General features: G+C 33.8%; 1 protein-coding gene across 3 annotated transcripts; it reads right to left on the minus strand.

Annotated features, from left to right (window-relative positions):
• Positions 1 to 2524: 2524 nt before the first annotated feature.
• LOC139527938 (uncharacterized) lies at positions 2525 to 18409 on the minus strand. 3 transcript variants are annotated; one of them, XM_071323630.1, is made up of 3 exons: positions 18357 to 18409; positions 5339 to 5391; positions 2525 to 4511 (listed from the first exon to the last, which is right to left on the minus strand). In XM_071323630.1, exon 3 carries the CDS (start codon positions 4496 to 4498, stop codon positions 2555 to 2557), a length of 1944 nt encoding a protein of 647 aa, XP_071179731.1. In that variant the 5' UTR covers positions 4499 to 4511; positions 5339 to 5391; positions 18357 to 18409; the 3' UTR covers positions 2525 to 2554. The 3 variants fall into 3 exon arrangements, with proteins under 3 accessions (XP_071179731.1, XP_071179732.1, XP_071179730.1); XM_071323631.1 differs by lacking the exon at positions 18357 to 18409 and adding an exon at positions 8940 to 9046; XM_071323629.1 differs by lacking the exon at positions 18357 to 18409 and adding an exon at positions 8917 to 9014.
• Positions 18410 to 18984: the final 575 nt, after the last annotated feature.

An 18984-nucleotide genomic window follows, 5' to 3' on the forward strand; every position in this document is an offset into this window, starting at 1 on the left:
TCCAAATATCAATCACAACCTTCCTTTTGTGATCATAAACCTTGTGTTTAAATTTCATTGATTTCTATTTACTTATACTAAAGTTATTGTGCGAAAACCAAGAATAATGCTTATTTAGGCTTCTTTTTGGCCCCTAATTCCTAAACTGTTGGGACCTCAACTCCAAATATCAATCACAACCTTCCTTTTGTGATCATAAACCTTATGTTTAAATTTCATTGATTTCTATTTACTTATACTTAGATCTCCCACGCGACATATCAGAAAACGTGAGCGGTGAGAGATTGGTTTTTAATTAGATTGTAGAAATCTATGAAATTTTGACACAAGGTTTATGACCACAAAAAGAAGGTTGGTATTGTTTTTGGGAGTTTTGGTTCCAACAGTTTAGGAATTAGGGGCCAAAAAGAAGCCCAAATAAGCATTATTCTTGGTTTTCGCACAATAACTTTAGTATAAGTAAATAGAAATCAATGAAATTTAAACATAAGGTTTATGATCACAAAAGGAAGGTTGTGATTGATATTTGGAGTTGAGGTCCCAACAGAAAACGGGAGCGATGAGAGATCGGTTTTTAATTAGATTTAGATTTCTATTTACTTTAACTAAAGTTATAGTGCGAAAACCAAGAACATGCTTATTTGGGCCCTTTTTGGCCCCTAATTCCTAAAATGTTGGGACCAAAACTCCCAAAATCAATCCAAACCTTCCCTTTGTGGTCATAAACCTTGTGTTAAAATTTCATAGATTTCTATTTACTTAAACTAAAGTTATAGTGTGAAAACGAAGAAAATGCTTATTTGGGCCCTTTTTGGCCCCTAATACATAAAATGTTGGGACCAAAACTCCCAAAATCAATCCCAACCTTCCTTTTGTGGTCATAAACCTTGTGTTAAAATTTCATAGATTTCTATTCACTTTTACTAAAGTTAGAGTGCGAAAACTAAAAAGTATTCGGACGACGACGACGACGCAGACGACGACGACGCCAACGTCATACCAATATACGACCAAATTTTTTTTAATTTTTGCGGTCGTATAAAAACTATAGGTAGGTGTTAATATAAGAAAGTTTTATCATATTTTGATGTTTTTTCGTGTCTAATTTACCATTTTGTCAATTTTGTAAATTTCGGATTTTTCTCTGTTTAAAGAACAAAATGCATATTTTTTCATCTTCCTTGTTATAAATGATTGAAAAAAATACATATCTATGAAATTTGAAAAGAAAAAGTTATATGGGATGTTTATGTTTCTGGTAAAATCATTTTTGTACCCCTCACCCATTTTTCTCAAAATTTCACTAAAAAAGACTGACTTGATTAGTAATAAAATTTCAAAATTTCATTTTTCTATAATTTTGATATAATTTGTCCCAAAAGTAGTACAACACACTGTTAAAATTTCATTGAGAAAGCGCAGGTGGGATTTTTAAAATTTTCATTTATGTTCTAAAATAAATGCACTACGAAATAATTGTGGTCTCGGACCAGAGAGTTAAGTTTGATTATGATAATTATCAAATACATTGCTATTTTCCACTTATATCACATGTTTTAGAAATAATTCCAGAACGAGATTTCATTGAGACTGAACGAGACTGAAATGTCAGAAGAATACATCCTTAAGTGACTTTAGCCTTTTTTGTTTGTTGTTTTTTGTATGTGCCTTGTGTTAAGTTTTTGCCAAAAATGCTTTTAGTTTGTTCTTATATAGTTTTGTTATACCACTGTCTACGGTGGGAACACAAATACGTTAAGCAGCAACCATTTGAATTTCTGGGGGTGGGGGGACTTGTGACTATGATTTTTTTTTCTGGACAAATTTTTATTTGTCAAAAACCAAATTATTATTTTGGCGACAAGTCTCCAAAAACTGGAAACAAACTCTTTTCCCCAAAAAAAATCCATAGCCCCCCCCCCCCCCCGAAAATCAAATGGTTGCTGCCTTACACCTCACCACATTCTGTATGTTCCTATCTCAAATCAAGAGCCTCTTATTAATTGACTTTCTCTTGTAGCTGGCTATCATATTTGGAATTTATTTATTGTTTTGTACAAAAAACAGGCCGTTAGTTTTCTCGTTGGAATTGTTTTATGTTTGTCATTTTACAACTTGCTATGTGGTAATCAATTTCGTGACGTATATTATACAGTAGACTCCACCTAAACGGATATCGCTAATATACAAGTACCGTGTATAGTACGAAGTTGTATATAATACGCACTCCTTTTCATCCCTTAAAAAACGTTAAAAAATGAAAAAAAATGAAAACGTGAAAAAATTATAATTAGACAGGTAAAAAATAAAATATAATAAAATAAAAAAAAAGTAAATATTCTTGAAGTATATAAATCTGATATTAATCTGTGATTTATGCCGCGGTGCATATAATATTGTTCAGTACTTCAGTTTTCTAATTTGCAACTTCAAGAGTCACTTAAATGCTCTTATCATACCGCCTCTTTGGTGTTTCAAATTAATAAACAATAACTATAGGAAATAAAAACAACAACATAATGTATAAATTTCATTTTATGACATTTTTTTTATTCTATTTTATACAGAAACAGTATAGTTTTAGTTGATCACGAATCTCTGGTATACAACTTGACTGGTTTCCGTATTTATTTATTCTGCTTATATCCCCTAATAGTTTCATATCAGATTTGCCATTATATTGAACAGTAGCTTCAAATTTACCCTTACTTGGGAACGTATCTAATGCTATAAGATACCGTCGGTCTTCTGAAGAGGTATATACAAACGTTCTTAAAGACCATTCTTCTACAGCTTTGTCGCGCACAAAGTTTGATTTCACAAGCGAAGCGCGGTGTGTTGTGTTTAATGTTAATTTGGCACAACGGTGAAAATCATGTTCAAGAATATGGTTTATTTTATTGACAATATATAAAGAAACCTCCTTTACAACAGGATCTTTTATATCAATGTATTTGGATGAATAACATGGACAATAATGTTCGGGAATTCCTGCCTGGTTGCAGCTTCGGCTTTCCGGAATTTCCCGAAACAGACTTATACCTCTTGGGATACTCTTATGAATATCAACTGGCTTTTGAACCTGGAAATTTTTATTTAAGATATCCATTAACGTTTCGTGTACGTCAAATGGTGTTGTGAGTCTTTCGGTATTTTTCATTAAATTTGCATGTAAATGCGGAAAACGGTCCCGTATTTGTTGAGGTATATATATCGCTAAAGTTGGCATCATGCTGGTAACACGACCTATACCAGTGTTTTGAATTTCGCTATACCTCGGCCCATGATCTGCGTAAAGAACGATAACTCCATTATCGAGTTTTTTACTTGCTTTCATCCACTTGAACAATTCCATCGTGTCTCTATCACCATGCTCATAGAAATTAAGAAAATCATGTCCAATCTCATTCAAGAATGAAACTGCGATCTTTTTCTTGTTCCCATAGGATTCTATAAATCTTTTATAATAGTCTATAACAAGCTGATGCTTCGGTGTGTTGCCAAAACATAAAAATGAAACATCTTTTAATCTGAAGTTATGATGTTCTAAAAATAGCAATAATCTTCTTACATTACGTATTGATTGCGTGCGGATTTTTTCTGCTGCCAGGAAAAATGGTCGAAAATAATGATGGGCTGGCGGAACAGTGAAGTTAGTAAATGTGGCAATACTTGGCCAATCTTCGCAATACATGTCAACATAACCTTTACCGGAGAAATTCTTCCACACAAAAGGCATTGTATCTATGTTTACTCCCGGCAACTCGCTGCCTCCTGTAGTCCCAGTGTACAGGGCAACTAAATTCGGGTACGAATTGTCACCTACTTTTGTGTAGCCGTTTAAAATATACGCACCAAGATTGTCTCTTAGATAGTTCATAGTCAGTGGCATCTTACGTTCAGCAAGTAAATGCGATAAAGAATCTAATCCAAACATATAAATACTTAATTCGTCCTGATTTTCGGTTCCTAAATGTTTTTGTTGTAAAATTGATTTATAATCTATATGAAAATGAAGGTTGTCATAAACTAATTTATCGTTCTGTTTACACTGTACATATATAATATCATGAGGTATGTAAACTGGTTTCTTGAATACCGTCTCTTCAGTAAATGTTACATTGAAGTCTCCGACACGAACTACTTTTTTGTAGACACACTTCAAATCATCATATCCCGACGCTTTAACTGCAGAACTATTGAATTGTAACATCCCATCTGAATCTATTAACATAAGAGCATCCCATGGTTCACACTTAACTGGATCCGGTTTCCAGAAGAAATTAGCAATGGATGAATCGTAAAAGTCGAACTGCGGAAGAACACAAGGACTCATTATATCTTGGTTTATAAACACATGAAAAACTGGCCAGTTGTAATAAACTGTTACAAATAGGAAAAACGGCACAAAAACGATCATAAAAAATAATATCCTACATTTTCGGTTCATATGACAGGAACAAAATACATGTATGGTGCTTGCACAGGAAGGTGTCATCTTTTAAGCATATCTGAAATTTAAAGAGTACTAATTTTACAACGCAATTATAACCAAATGACACGATGTCTTCATACATAGATATAGAAAAACCTTGCAGCTGAGTAACTCTTGACAACATGATACATTTGAGAAAAATGACTGAAAAGATTTAACGTATTGCTGCCGTCGCCATATTGGGATCGTCGTAATTAAAGTTACGATTATCAGTTTTTCACCAGTGGTCTTTAGTACGTGGTATCAATATTTTACGTTGTGAATGAATGAATTACTAAATACTTAATTTTCATTGAACATATGCATATTAAAAATATTGTGAAAAACATACTACATTTTCGCGCGAAACTGCATGGCAGTTCAGTGGCGGATCCAGGGGGGGGGGGGTTCCGGGGGTGCGCACCCCCCCCCCTTTATTTTTGCCGATCAATGCATTTGTATCGGGACATATGTTTTGCACCCCCCTTTGCCCTGGGTTAGCACCCCCCCCCTTTCGAAAATTCCTGCATCCGCCCCTGCAGTTATATAATATAATATATCGTAGCGATCTAATTGCAATGTCCCTATACAATACTTTGACATACAAAAGAGAAATTCGACATGTTTTCCCTCACTTGGTTAATACCAAGTCAATTTTACGTATCTGTTTAAATCAAAGGACAAAAATGTCAATTTAACAGATTATTTTCTGGTTCTAACGGTTGTGTCATTGTGCACAGCAAAAGCCGACATTTCCGTGTAGACAATATAAAGGTCATTAAAGTAATTTTGCAGTTTTACTGAATATTATTACATGTAATGTTAAAGGCTATATGACGGATTTTACAATAGATCCATACATACCACGTTATACATATAGGCGGATAATCTACACAAACACAGCTCTGTGATTCAAACTGAAAATAAACAAAAAAGGCTTATTATGTTTTTATTTTATAAATCGTTTTATTCAAATTTCCTCTATTATACCAATCTCCTTAAGGAGTCCCGAAAACCAGACTGAGGGCATATTAAGGCATTGATCGATATGTTATTTGGAGAAGCCACACAATTTAAGTTCTTCTTTTGAATTCCAAACTGTCATATATTAATTAAGAATTTTGTAGTTCTGATACTGTATATAAGATCCCTTTTTTTCAGATATAAGACTTAATTCAGACTGAGAAGGTCAGCCCTTTCCTCCAAAATTGTAATTTTTCCCAATTTCAACGAATAAGGCCGACCTAAAAAAAACATGGCAGTTAATTGTTTGAAAGTTAAAATCACAATTAACTAATAACGCTAAAAGAATTTAAAGATAATAACAGGAAGCAAAAATGTGATGAAAACAACGTTAAATTTACACACAAGCTAGGTATTTTAAAAGGTATCCAAAAGAAAATCGAATGTTCTGCTTCAACGCTGGATTCTTTTACATGTACGTGCTCGCTTACTAGGCATCTATGAAGGGTCTCAGTTAGCGGGCATGTATAAATGCAGGCTTGTCTGTTTATAAACATTAATGGAAAGAGTGTATACGGATGTAAGATTTTCTAAATAAGGGGGCTAGTTAGACTTCCGCAAGTTAGTAACTTCACATCGTTTACATTCAACGTTTTTTATCGGACATTTTTTTATATTATCAATGCTGAACCACTTAATCATGTTCATCCGATAAAAAACGTTTAATACAAACGATATGAACCTACGAAGTCTTATATCATAGGACTAAATAGGGGGGTAATATTTCAGATTGCCCATAAAATATTTGGACTATTTATTGCTATTTTTTTTTTTTTTTATATTTTGCAATAAAAGGGGGAGAGGGTACCTATAAGCCCCCATCTAGAATCTACAAGTGATTTTTTGCATTATCTTCTTTGCTTTGCTTAAAGGTGATAACTGCATATATTTCTTTTCTATTTTAAAAACGTCTGCGGCATCGTTTGGATTTTAATCTTTATTGCAAGATTACACCCGTGCACGCGCATAAGGGACAAGCAATACGATATATGCCCTTTTAAAATCATTGCTTTGAGGTTTAAACCTTTCCATCAACGGGTTAAGTTGAAAGATTTATCAAAACTTTTATATAGTAATTAATTTCTGTGCAAATATAGAGATTAAGTTTAGTTAACTAGTAGCATTAATTTAGCACAATATCGCTCTTGTGTCAATAACAGCGACGAATCAAAAGATTTGTCCCCAACTCAAATATACGGCTACAGAAAAAAACGTTTTTTTTTCAAATTTTAAGTGTGACTGACTTTTCCTTATCTACCAAAAACCCGACTGATAATCCAATGGTCATCATTGGTCGACTAAAGCTTTATTAATCTACGTTAACAGAAATGTTTCTAGTTTTCATATAAAAGCTTTATTGCTAAACTGAAACTCTCAATGACTCAGTCTTTTCATATTAGGTATAGACTGAATTTAAAAGATTTAAGAGGGTGGACTTTCAAAATTATGAGATAAAATTTGGCCAATATTTCAGAAAAAAATACCAAATAAATAAAGAAAAGAGAAAATAGGACCCTCAAATAATGAAAGAAAATAATGGGGTGCTAAATAAAATATTAATAATAGAAAACATGTGCAAAAAATGTAAAGAAAAGAGAAATTGATCCTCCATCTCGACTCTCAAATAATTTATATACAGTTATTCAAAACTGCAGGTTCAAACTTTTAACGTAATTTTAACTCTGTGAAATAAAGTGAAAATAACATTGCTACTGATGCGTGACTATGACGATATGAACTACCTGAACTAGATTGGAGCGTGACTGTCAATATCGTGTCACTTTTTTGCAACTTATCAGGGGCGGATGCAGGAATTTTCGAAAGGGGGGGGGGGGGGGGGGGGGTGCTAACCCAGGGCACCCAGGGCAAAGGGGGGGGGGGTGCAAAACATATGTCCCGATACAAATGCATTGATCGGCAAAAATAAAGGGGGGGGGTGCGCACCCCCGGACCCCCCCCCCTGGATCCGCCACTGCTTATCGTCTCTTTGTACCATGAAATGGAGTGACAGAGGCCGTCAGATATTTTTATAATATTAATAGACCGAGCGGGAATTAACAAAACATTCACACTTTTTATATAAACTGGTTTATCTAATGCTTTTATCATTATTGATAAACAACAGCTATTAAGAAATGAAGAAAAAAGAGAAGAGAACAAAATACAAAATAATAATCATAATCGTCAAATATAAGCACACCAGGAAAAAAGGGGGAGGGTTGAATACTCAAACTCTACTGCACAAACCCCCGTCACATGATCATGCGCCTATCTCAAATCAGGAAACACGTTACTGGACTGGTAAATAGTTTCTTTTTGTTACATATCCAAATGATTTTGGATCTTTTCCATATACTCATTACTTGTCTGGACTCATTTGAAACTTGACAAATTGAATAGTATAGAAAATACATAATTATTGTTTTATTGTCGAACCAAAACGTCTATGGTCTAATATCCATATTCATTTAATTTTTCTTAGAAACACGAAATAACGATGAAAACAGCCTAGGCTGTAACTCCCCCGTTGCAGGTTTGAACCCTATGAACGCCCCCCCCCCCCCCCCTAAAATAACTCAGGACTGGCAAACTCGAGACAGACTGGAAGGTTTTAGATATTTTATTTTTAAATAGTCTGCTTAATGTTGTTGACGTTTATTTTTTCCATTCATAATACCTCAATATGCTATATTTATATAACATGTATAACAAACCAGTTGACTGATTCAGCGATGTTTGAAATTCACTTAGCAACATGGACATAATCGATCGTACATTTTATACCATAGCAGGATTTATTTCATTACTTTATGAGTTATGTCCATCAAAATCAGCAGCCGATAAAATGAATTAGAAAGTGCGTACGAACGTATATATATAGTGACTCGATATGCAATACAATTAAAATCTTATTATATTCATTGGCGGAACGGGTCAACCAGGGGGAGGGGGAGGGGGTTCGGAACCCCCTTTTTTTTAGGACGATCAATGCATTTGAATTAGGACCTACGTACGGTTGGACACCATCCCACTTTTATCCCAGGTTGGGACCACCCCCCTTTTTAAATGGCTGGATCCGCCCCTGGTATTAATAGTTGAAATGAAATATTGATTAAAATTTGAAATTCATAAATTGATGTACGAATCATGTGTATTTCATTTTTTATGATAATCCTGCACTAGCTTCCTTAACTTAGGAATGTAACAGTAAAAGACAGGCTACGTTCAGTCAAGCGCGTACATTGAAAAGTGGTAAATCTTTATATAGGTTAACTGAAAAGTTCCGTAGCAATTACTAAATAAATATGATATGTTAACCGGTCCATTGTCAGACACATTCATCTTTCAATCTCATTCTTAGTAAAAACAAATAACTAAAACTAGGATGTTTTCAATAACAAATGATTGACCTAACATACCTTTGAATTAACGTTTTCCTCACCTTTAGTGTTTATACATCCGTGAATACCTGTGATCGAATATTTATGTGTACTGAAACCCGACACTTTTAGAAACAGAGCGCATCCGTCTCAAATTTTTTGTATGAATGAAATCGTCGATTAGATTAACAATTCATTAACGATTTTATTTGATACGCATGATTAGTTAAATGTTGAAATTGATTTACATCGAAGACGCGATATAAAATATAGCTGCCCTAGCTTATTGCATTTATCATGTTTATCATTTCATTTTTGTATGAGCATGCATGAAAGCCTTACAAAAACATATTAAATCAACCAAGCAGAATATTTGAATTCTCTCAACTTTTATGAATATGATATAACATAGACGAGTGCATGATAGTTTTAAAATAACGAATCAATTATTATAGTTTCTTATTATCGCTATATTTTTGAGTATTTTTCCTTTGGTCTTCTTTTATGATAAATTTTTGTCAAATTTATAAATGTGGTTATAACTAGTAATAAGCTTTAAAATCATTTGTACGCAAGGTGTCCTTTATTTGACATTTTAATAAAATCAAGGTGTCCTTTATTTGACATTTAATAAAATCAAAGACTAAGGCCGTGTTCACACCAAACGCCATGTACAGTAAACTTGTTTACAACTAGTTTAATGTACTGGCCATTGGTTTCACATTAAATTTGTTCTCATCTATACACCTTGTTTAATTACCTAGTGTACATAAGATTTGTTCACACTTGTAAACTCTATGTCATTTAAATGTTCATTACGTAGAACCGAATGCAAAGTTTTCGGACAACTTTTCTAGAAGTGACTTCAAATCGAGGGGGGTATCGATGGAAATATTCCCAACCCCAATTGGATAAAAAAAAAAGTCCTACAGATGATACAAAAATATTCTAAATCAAGAGTTTTCCCATATATTATAGTGTTACATGTTGAAAAATAAAATGATTACCAGCAGCATCGAAAAAAAACCCGGAATGTTACGTTTGCGCGGAAAAATTTCTGGCTCAGATAAATGAACAAAATACCCCCCCCCCCTTTTTTTTTTAAGTTACGTGGTTGCTTCTTTATGAAAGCCATTTTGATGATTTGCAGTAGTTTAAAAATAATAAAGATGTCTCGATTAAGCATTAGAAAACGTAGGCTGCAGCAGCGTGCTTACAGGCGAAAAATATATATTTTTATTCTCATAAAGCCAATGCATTACATCGGTACAGAGATTAAAGGAGAAGAAGGAATGATATATTTTACTATATTCCTATCTTTTCTGTTTGTTTCAAATGGTATTTCTTCTCCAAGGAGTATTTGGCAAAGAGAGGGGGTAATGTTTTTTTTAGTTTTAAGGGTAATTTAACGGATCCGAGATACATGTACCAGACAAACAATACATTTACCTCACACTTTTTAAGTTATGCATTTATGAGTGACTCGTTGTTTGAGTAAAGACCAGTGGCAAACATTTCTGTGCAAGTCAAGTCGATTCGGAAATACCTTAATTTTCAAATGAATTATGTGTTCGGCAATGATGCTGCTTTGAGTCTTGATAGAGAATTTTACGTTTCAAACGAAACTTACGTACGTTAACGCAAAAAACTTAGGCTAACAATTATCCGGACTTATAAGACATAATATAAATTGTGTTCGTCTCCCTTCGCCGGTTTTGTATTTTTTTTTATATTTTCAGTCGGAAAGGTATAATATTGTTTTAATTCTAAAATAACATTCGTGTAACAGGCACGGACCATTCTATTTTTTTAGGTGGGGTAGGGCAGGGGTGGGGGTTGCTGGGAAATTAAAATGAAGATATTTCTGCCCATTAGATATTTTTCGAAACAAAATTTCCACGTCAGACAGAGTCTCCCCCCCCCCCAAAAAAAAAAATCTAAATGATCGATGACTTAATTACAAATTAAATACAGAATAACCGTAAATTGTCTCGAAATATCAGTGTTATTTGTACAAGGCTTAGAAACAGGTAGAAAGCGAGGCTGTTTCTAAGCATTGATATTTCGGGACAATGTATGTTTATTCTATATTTATGCGTTAAACATAAGGTTCTTTTTTTATACAATCATATCTATTTCGGAGGGAGCTTGATCAAATTTGAAATAAATAGGCAGGACCTTCGAATTTATGATGAAACCAAGTTTGGAAGAGTATTTACAAAATCAAAAGGCAGAACAAAAAATAGTCGTAAAACAAGATGATTGGAATATAGAAAAGAAATGTTGGCAAGCTTGAACAAATTAGGTTCAATCAAAATTTCGACTAAAAGTTTATCCATGCACCCCTCCCCTAAAAATAAATGGGTTGCATCCTTATCAAAAACAATGGACGAAAGTAAAAGGTGTACAAAAAAAATAGGAAATAACACATTTGACGGAAAAATAAATTACCACAAACTTTGTTTTTGGTATTTGAATTTGTCAATATTTGCCATTCCTTTTTATCCGTCTTCCTTCTTCTCGAGACTGAGAGAATTATCGACCTCACTGTACAAGAATGCAAATAAGTCTGCATGGTCGGCATTCTATCGAACTGACGGAAATTAATTCAACTATCTGACTATACCTCATTATAGGTCGGGTCAATTAAGATAAACGGTACTGTAGTTCCATCGGTTTAATTTAAGATGTAAATCGGTTTAGTCATGTTTGTACATAAGTTAACAGAGTAACAGGTCGACATGTTTACACTAGAAAGGTTGAAAAGTTGATCCTAAAAAGGTCTACAAGGTTGACAAGCGTTAAGGTCATCAGATTGACAGGTCGATATCTTGAAAAGTCGATAAATGCATGATAGGTTGAACGGTTGACAAGTGTAAAGGTTATAAGGTTGACAGGTCGACAAGTTGAAAAGTCGATAAATGCATAGGTCGACAGGTTGACAAGTGTAAAGGCTTAAGGTTAACAGATTGACATGTTAAAAAGTAAATAAATGCATAGGTCAACAGGTTGACAAGTGTAAAGGTTAACTCTCTTGTATTGTTGAATGTGTTGGACTTGCAAAGAAAAGGGCTGAATTTATAAATGATCTTGATGAAGAACAAGATGTTCCTACGGTTGCAGAAAATGCCATGCAAGATTATTTTTATTTCGTTCTTACAAGTTAAAATTGTCAATATTTAAAAGCCTTTTCAGTCAATTTTTTCAAATTACAGTCCTTGTAATAAATTAAGAAAGTACGATTCCTTTTCATTTTTTTATACCAACTCGTGCATAGATGAATGAGATTTAAACAGACTCAACTGGTATACATTACATCTGAATATTGGACTAAAAACTGAAAAATGTAAACATTTTGTTGTTTCTCAGTCATTTAACATGTTCAAGACTTTTCAGTTCGATTTGGCCGTTACAGTCCATATTGGTATCTAGTGGCAAGTTTTACGTCGTCACTTCGGAAACATTTTTTGTGCATCAAGTTTAATTTAAAATAAACATGTTATACTGAACAATAATGATATATTATTAATAAAATCAAATTCAGATTATGACTCAGAAAAGAACATCAACCTAAAACTAACTAAAAAAGGCAAAGGTCAGGGTCATCAATTATGGAATTCTGCGCATCAATTTCAGGTGGTCACAAGAAAGTCAAATATCGTTGATAAAACTCAGTTGTTTTCTTGCAGACCATGCAAGCTTACCATGTACTACAGATAAAAAGTTACAAATAATTTACTCAGTGGCTGTACAAGGGGTGGAGGTCTATGATTTGATCCTTATTTTTTTTCTTTCGAAAATTAGAAAGAAATATGTGAATATTACGGAAAAGGAGACAACATTGTTTTTTTTTCTTTTATTTTGGAACCCTTCTTTTTGAAATGTCTGGATCCGCCCCTGTTACTTATTTATCACTTTAGAACCACGGTTTTGCGATATATCCAAGTTTGTTGTAGCCTGGATTATCTACAATACTCTTCCATTTTCACGAATGTGAACTTCCGAATTAAACTATTTACCGAATTTGTAATAACATAAGCATCACGATGGTTGCCACATGTGGAGTAAGATCTCTTACCCTTCCAGAGCATCTGAGATCACCCCAGTGTTTGGTGGGGTTAGTATTGATTAGTCTTTAGTTTTCTATGTTATGTCTTCTGTACTATTATTTGTCTTTACTCGGCATGGTTCACCTATTATGGTTATGTATTGTTTTTGATTGACAGCTAAGCCAGTACAACATTGCATGTGACAGTCAATTTTTTAAGTCACAATTTATACGCTGATTGTCGTAAAAAGGTTCAATAATCTTAGCGTCTAGTCACGCTTCGTTGACATAAATGGTTGAGATATTATAACCCATTCTGCACCATTTGAAACCGTATCTCGCCTTTGGATTTTTTTGTCGAAACGCCGACCTTTTCTTTTCCCGCGACAGCTTTCTTTTTTCTAAAGTAATTACTTTTCACCAGGGATGCTTCGAAGGATAATAGTAACACAATGCTACCTTCAATCGCGCTGTCGGTCCGTAGGTCCGTCCGTTTGTAACAAACCTGTTGACACTCTCGAATCTGCATCCTTCAAGGGATTCTAAACATGCGATATGTTTTTTTTATCACTTGCCATAATGAATTTTCCAGGTAAAAAAATTCTTGTTAGATTGTGGCACACACGACACAGATCCTTCATTGAAAAATAGATAAAAGCTGTTATCAATAAGACAAAAAAAAATGTTTGATATTCTTACAAATATTAACAAAAGTCCTTACTCATGTTAATGGCAATCAAATAAAATAACACCCAAAACTATCTGATGATAAAGTAATCCGGGTATTTTGATATGCTTAAGTATTAGAAAACACACAAAAACCTACATGTATATATTAACCTAAATTACTATACTTGTACAATGCCCTTCATCTTTGAACAACTTTATCCTTTTTAGAATAAATATGTTCAAAAACTTATTTTCCCGTATACTCTCTGAACGTGGCACGCCATATTCACAAATTAGTTGAAAAGAAACTTTTTTTGTACGAAAATAGGAAACATTGTTAACTGCATATCATTCAAAATATACCTGTGTCCCCTGCGAACAAAGTTTGCATTTTCTTACGTTCAGATATAATAATAGTGTAAACGTTCGGTTGTAGAGAACGCTATTTTAAATAGATTTGAACTAAATGTAAAAAGGGAGACAACCACAATTTTACAACGACCAAGTTAAGGTGTATTACGTACGTCAAAATATATGACTTTTGTTTAATTTACAAGTTAAATGGTCAACGGGAGATAACAATAAACATTTTTTGAAATGTTAAGGTATGTTACGTATTACGTATGTCAAAAACCTAAAATTCTCTGATAAGGACTTAATAAAGCTACGTTCAGTTTAAAAAAAAAAAAAATATATCAAGTTTAGACAAATATTTCTGTAAAGAACTTTATTAATAATTGTTATAAATATCAATTTTATTCAAAAATTCGACTGCATGTAGATAAAACATGTTTTACACTACATGTAAACATTGAATTTTATCAATGGGAACGTAATTTTGTTTAGTTTACGTGTGAGTTACACTTACACAACACCGAGTTTAGGTCAATGTGAACACGGCCTAAGTGTATACGTAGATGATAAAAGAATGTGCAGCAACATTCAAAAAATATCGAATAAGTATCTGTAAAACACTTACACGACATCTGTGACCATACAAAATCGGTTTACAAATACAAACAGTATTTAATAAAGCTGGGGTGTCTAATTAGTAAATGGCAGATTTTTATTAAACTTTAGTGGAAAAAAAACCACACTTCTGGGTCAATAGACTTTCAAATTTCAAAGTGAGAACAATGAATCTCGGCCTTTGTTTTCTCTCCATGAAATACACAAGTGACGAATTCACAATTTTTTTGGTTTTTTTTTTTTGGTTTTGCTTTGTTAAGCCCCAGTCCCACTAGACCACGATCGCACCACGCTCACCGCGATCAAAAAATAAATTTAGATCGTGGTGAGGTCGCGGTATGAGCGGCATGAAAATGTTAATTTTCGTTGCTTTCACGATGCTACTACATGTACGTCCTAATTACGATTGAACCACGTTCTCACCGCGCTTATTCTGCGACCTCACTTCGCTTACGAAGATCTTTCTACGCTCTTCACGTTCTCACTACGACCATACCACGAGTTATCCGATTGCAATACGATCTTACTGCGATCATAGCACGTTCTTTCCACGATTATACTACGTTCATACCGCGATCTTACTACGTTCTCAGCAATATCGTCAATATCGTGTTTCATATCAATGGTAGGGTTGGTGTAGAGGCAGAGGGAGCAAAGTATGAACGCCATACTGAACTCCAAATAGTACACAAGAAACTAAAATTAAAAATAGTACAAGACTAACAAAGGCCAGAGGCTCCTGACTTGGGACAGGCGCAAAAATAGTGGGGTTAAACATGTTTGTGAGATCTCAACCCTCCTATACCTCTAGCCAATGAAGAAAAGTAAACGCATAACAATACGCACATTAAAATTCAGTTCAAGAGAAGTTCGAATCTGATGTCAGAAGATGTGACTAAAGAAAATAAACAAAATGACAATAATACATAAATAACAACAGACTACTAGCAGTTAACTGACATGCCAGCTCCAGACTTCAATTAAACTGATACTATACACATACACTGGGATAAAGCTGATGACCGTAACTGCATTCACGGTTATCCCAAGATGTCGGATGAAAAATTAGGTCAGTTTCTGTATTGTCTGTTAAAGGGTTTCTATATCATTTTCTTTACAAAGCATACATTGATACGATGTAAATTTATAAAAGATTCACACGGAAATCGAAAATTACTACTGAGAAATGTGTATGAAACTGGAAATTGGATTTGAAAAAATCCCTAAGATGACCGTAAATCATCATTAAAATATTTTCAAGATGACCGTAACATATAACAAGGATGACCGTGATTGATAAACAGATGACCGTAGTTTGAAAAGGATGACCGTAGTATATGAAGGATGACCATTAATTCAAAGAATTATTCGTATTTGTATTACATTTTCTTATCAAATAATTAATAGTGTTGGTTTGAAACGTATTTATAAGATAGCATTAATATTATCCTATAGGTAAAAAGAGAATAAGACGAGGTTCAAATTCATAGTTCACTATATGTATCCTCCAACTACAAGCAAAAGGATTTTTTTTCTTTCTAGGATTCCAATTAATGTCTTGTAATAAATACACCTTTTAAAAAATGCCAATGTTGATTGATCTTCAATTTTGTCTTGCAAGTAAAATAACAGAAAATGTATTTAAAATACTACGACCAAACTAGTGAAGGCGAGCTCCAGCAAAATAGATAATCAAAATAGTCTTGTGCGAATAGCGTATTACAATGGGGAACCTTGACAAACTTCGAATAAATAAAGCTACAGCTAGGTAAAGACGGGTTATCCGTTTAAAAACTGAAATTGGCAAAAACTGCAGTTGTGAAACCAATAACAAAATTATATCTAGGCTCAAGTGGTGCCACTTCACAAAAATAATAATCAACTCGAAATTGATAACTATTGGCCAGTCAGTATTTTATCTGTTGTTTCAAAAAATTCCGAGTGAGCCATCTTCCGACAGCTAGTTGATTTTTATCAAAACCTTTTTCACCTATATTCGTCTGTCTTTAGAGCACAAATTAAGATTTTTAAATATGCTTCCTCTGGAATCATCCACATCGGCTCGATTACCGGATATTCATATGTTTAATTAATGGGTTTTTTTCTGCAACTTTCTGTCGTATCGCTGTCAATTTGTATTAAAATTTTAACGTCGTTATCAATAAATATTATTTATTTATACGAGAAATATACAATTTAATATCATTGTCTGAACTCAAAATACGGCAAATAGTTAAAAAGTTTAAGAAATTGATGAATCATATTTATACCCGCCAACCGAGCCCTTATTGAGACAAACCCACTAAAAAGCTATGAATACAAATATGGATATTTCTGTCAGAATTGACGTCCATCCTTTAAAAGTTACGGTCATCCTCTACAAATTACGGTCATCTTTTAGCCAATTACGGACACCCTTGTTATGAATCGCTGATCCTGTTACGGTCATCTCGATTATGATTTACGGTCATCTTAGCGATTTTTTAAAATCCAATTTCCTGTTTCATTCACATTTCTCGGTAGCAATTTGTGATTTCCTTGTGAATCTTTTATAAATTTACATCGTACCAATGTATGTTTTGTAAAGAAAATGATATAGAAACCCTTTAACAGACAATACAGAAACTGACCTAATTATTCATCCGACATCTTGGGATGACCAGGAATACAGTTACGGTCATCAGCTTTACCCCAGTGCATATATAAGTAGTATAATACTTGTCATCAAGAGATGTCGAAACGACCAATCAAACCTAAATTACAACGTATTGCTGGTCCATAAAGCTCAAATGACGATATTTTAGTGAACGATAGCAGAGATGACACAGATGTGTCAATATATATAGGAAGATGTGGTATGAGTGCCAATGAGACAACTCTTCATCAACGTAAAAAGCTATAAAAGTATACCATTATAGGCCAAGGTACGGACTTTAATACGGAGCCTTGGCTCACACCGAACAGCACGCTATAAAGGGCCCAAAAAATACTAATGTTATTAATCCATTTAAACGGGAAAACCAACGGTCTAATCTATATAAAAACGAGAAGCATGGTTGAGCCGTTAGAGCAAATGGATAAATACATTCAGACAAACAAAATAAAGGGAGTTTTTTTTTATACATTTTATGTGAAAATGACAATAAAAATGATGGTCGTAGTGTGAACGTAGTAAGGTCGTGTAGTGAGAAGAGCGTGATGAGGACGGCAAGGGCGTGCTAGAATCGTACTATGGTCGTGAACAGCGTGGTAAAGTCGTAGTGGAAGCGTAGTTGGGTCGCGGTGAGAACGTGATGGTCGTAGTTAGGTCGTGATAACGTCGCTGTGAGATCGTAGCGCAATCTCTCCGAATAGAATCACGCTTTCGCTACGCTCTCGCTACGATTGTACAGCGACCTTTGCGATCTTACTACGATCTTAGTGCGCTCTCACTACGCTTCTACTACGACCTAATTTCTCCACGATCGCACCACGATTGTTTTGAACATATTTAAAGTTGGCTACGCTCTTCACGTTCTTGAAGACCTCACCACGACCGTGGTACGATCTTACTGCGACCTACACGATCGTACCACGATCATCAAAATTTGCATTTTTTTCACAGATCGTATTGCGATCGTGGCCTAGTGGTACTGGGGTATTGAACATCCTGATATTAAAATAGTACTTTCTTTTCCCAACTAAATTCCCCACGTCCCCATCACTACCCTAACCCCTTCCACACACATATATACGTGATATTTAAATATCAGAAATAGTTATTATAGGTATTTTGTAAAAGTAATTTTCTTACCATACCAAGTGTCACTTTCCGTTTGAATCCAATTATTATAAAACAAAAAAAATGTTCTCACGGTACCACGATTTCCCGAGAACTACGAGAACAACATAATATCCCGAAAACAAGATTATATATCCCGAGAACAAGATTTTTAATTGTGTTATAGGTGTTTTTATTGTGTTTTTACTACTTTTTACAATAATAAAGAATATTAATAAGAGATAATACTCGTTTTTATTCAATAAAAATGCAATTTCAGGTCAAAAAATCATTTTCTATGTCTTGTATGCAAAATCCTTGTTGACACAATATGGCGGACATTCTAAAGGTAGACAACTTAAGAAAATCAAAGTATTAGAAGATCTTAGAAGAACTGACAGAAAAGAAAAGTATCAAATGTACTGAAAGAATAGATTTTATTAAAAAAAAATGTTAAACATTCATATAAAACTGATTGTTGTTAATTAATTATATGTCTCTATTGTTAATAAATTTTATTTATATCGTTATTGTTATTGTTAATAAAATGAAATAAATTATGATTCGTCAAAGTTTTTACTAAAATAACATGTTTTCAAAATGATCCAAAATCTTAGTAATTATATTGTTTTCTTATTAAATGCTGTAATTACTGGACAAT

This window comes from Mytilus edulis, chromosome 6 (assembly GCF_963676685.1).
Source record: "Mytilus edulis chromosome 6, xbMytEdul2.2, whole genome shotgun sequence".
In the NCBI taxonomy this organism is placed as follows: Eukaryota; Metazoa; Mollusca; class Bivalvia; order Mytilida; family Mytilidae; genus Mytilus; species Mytilus edulis.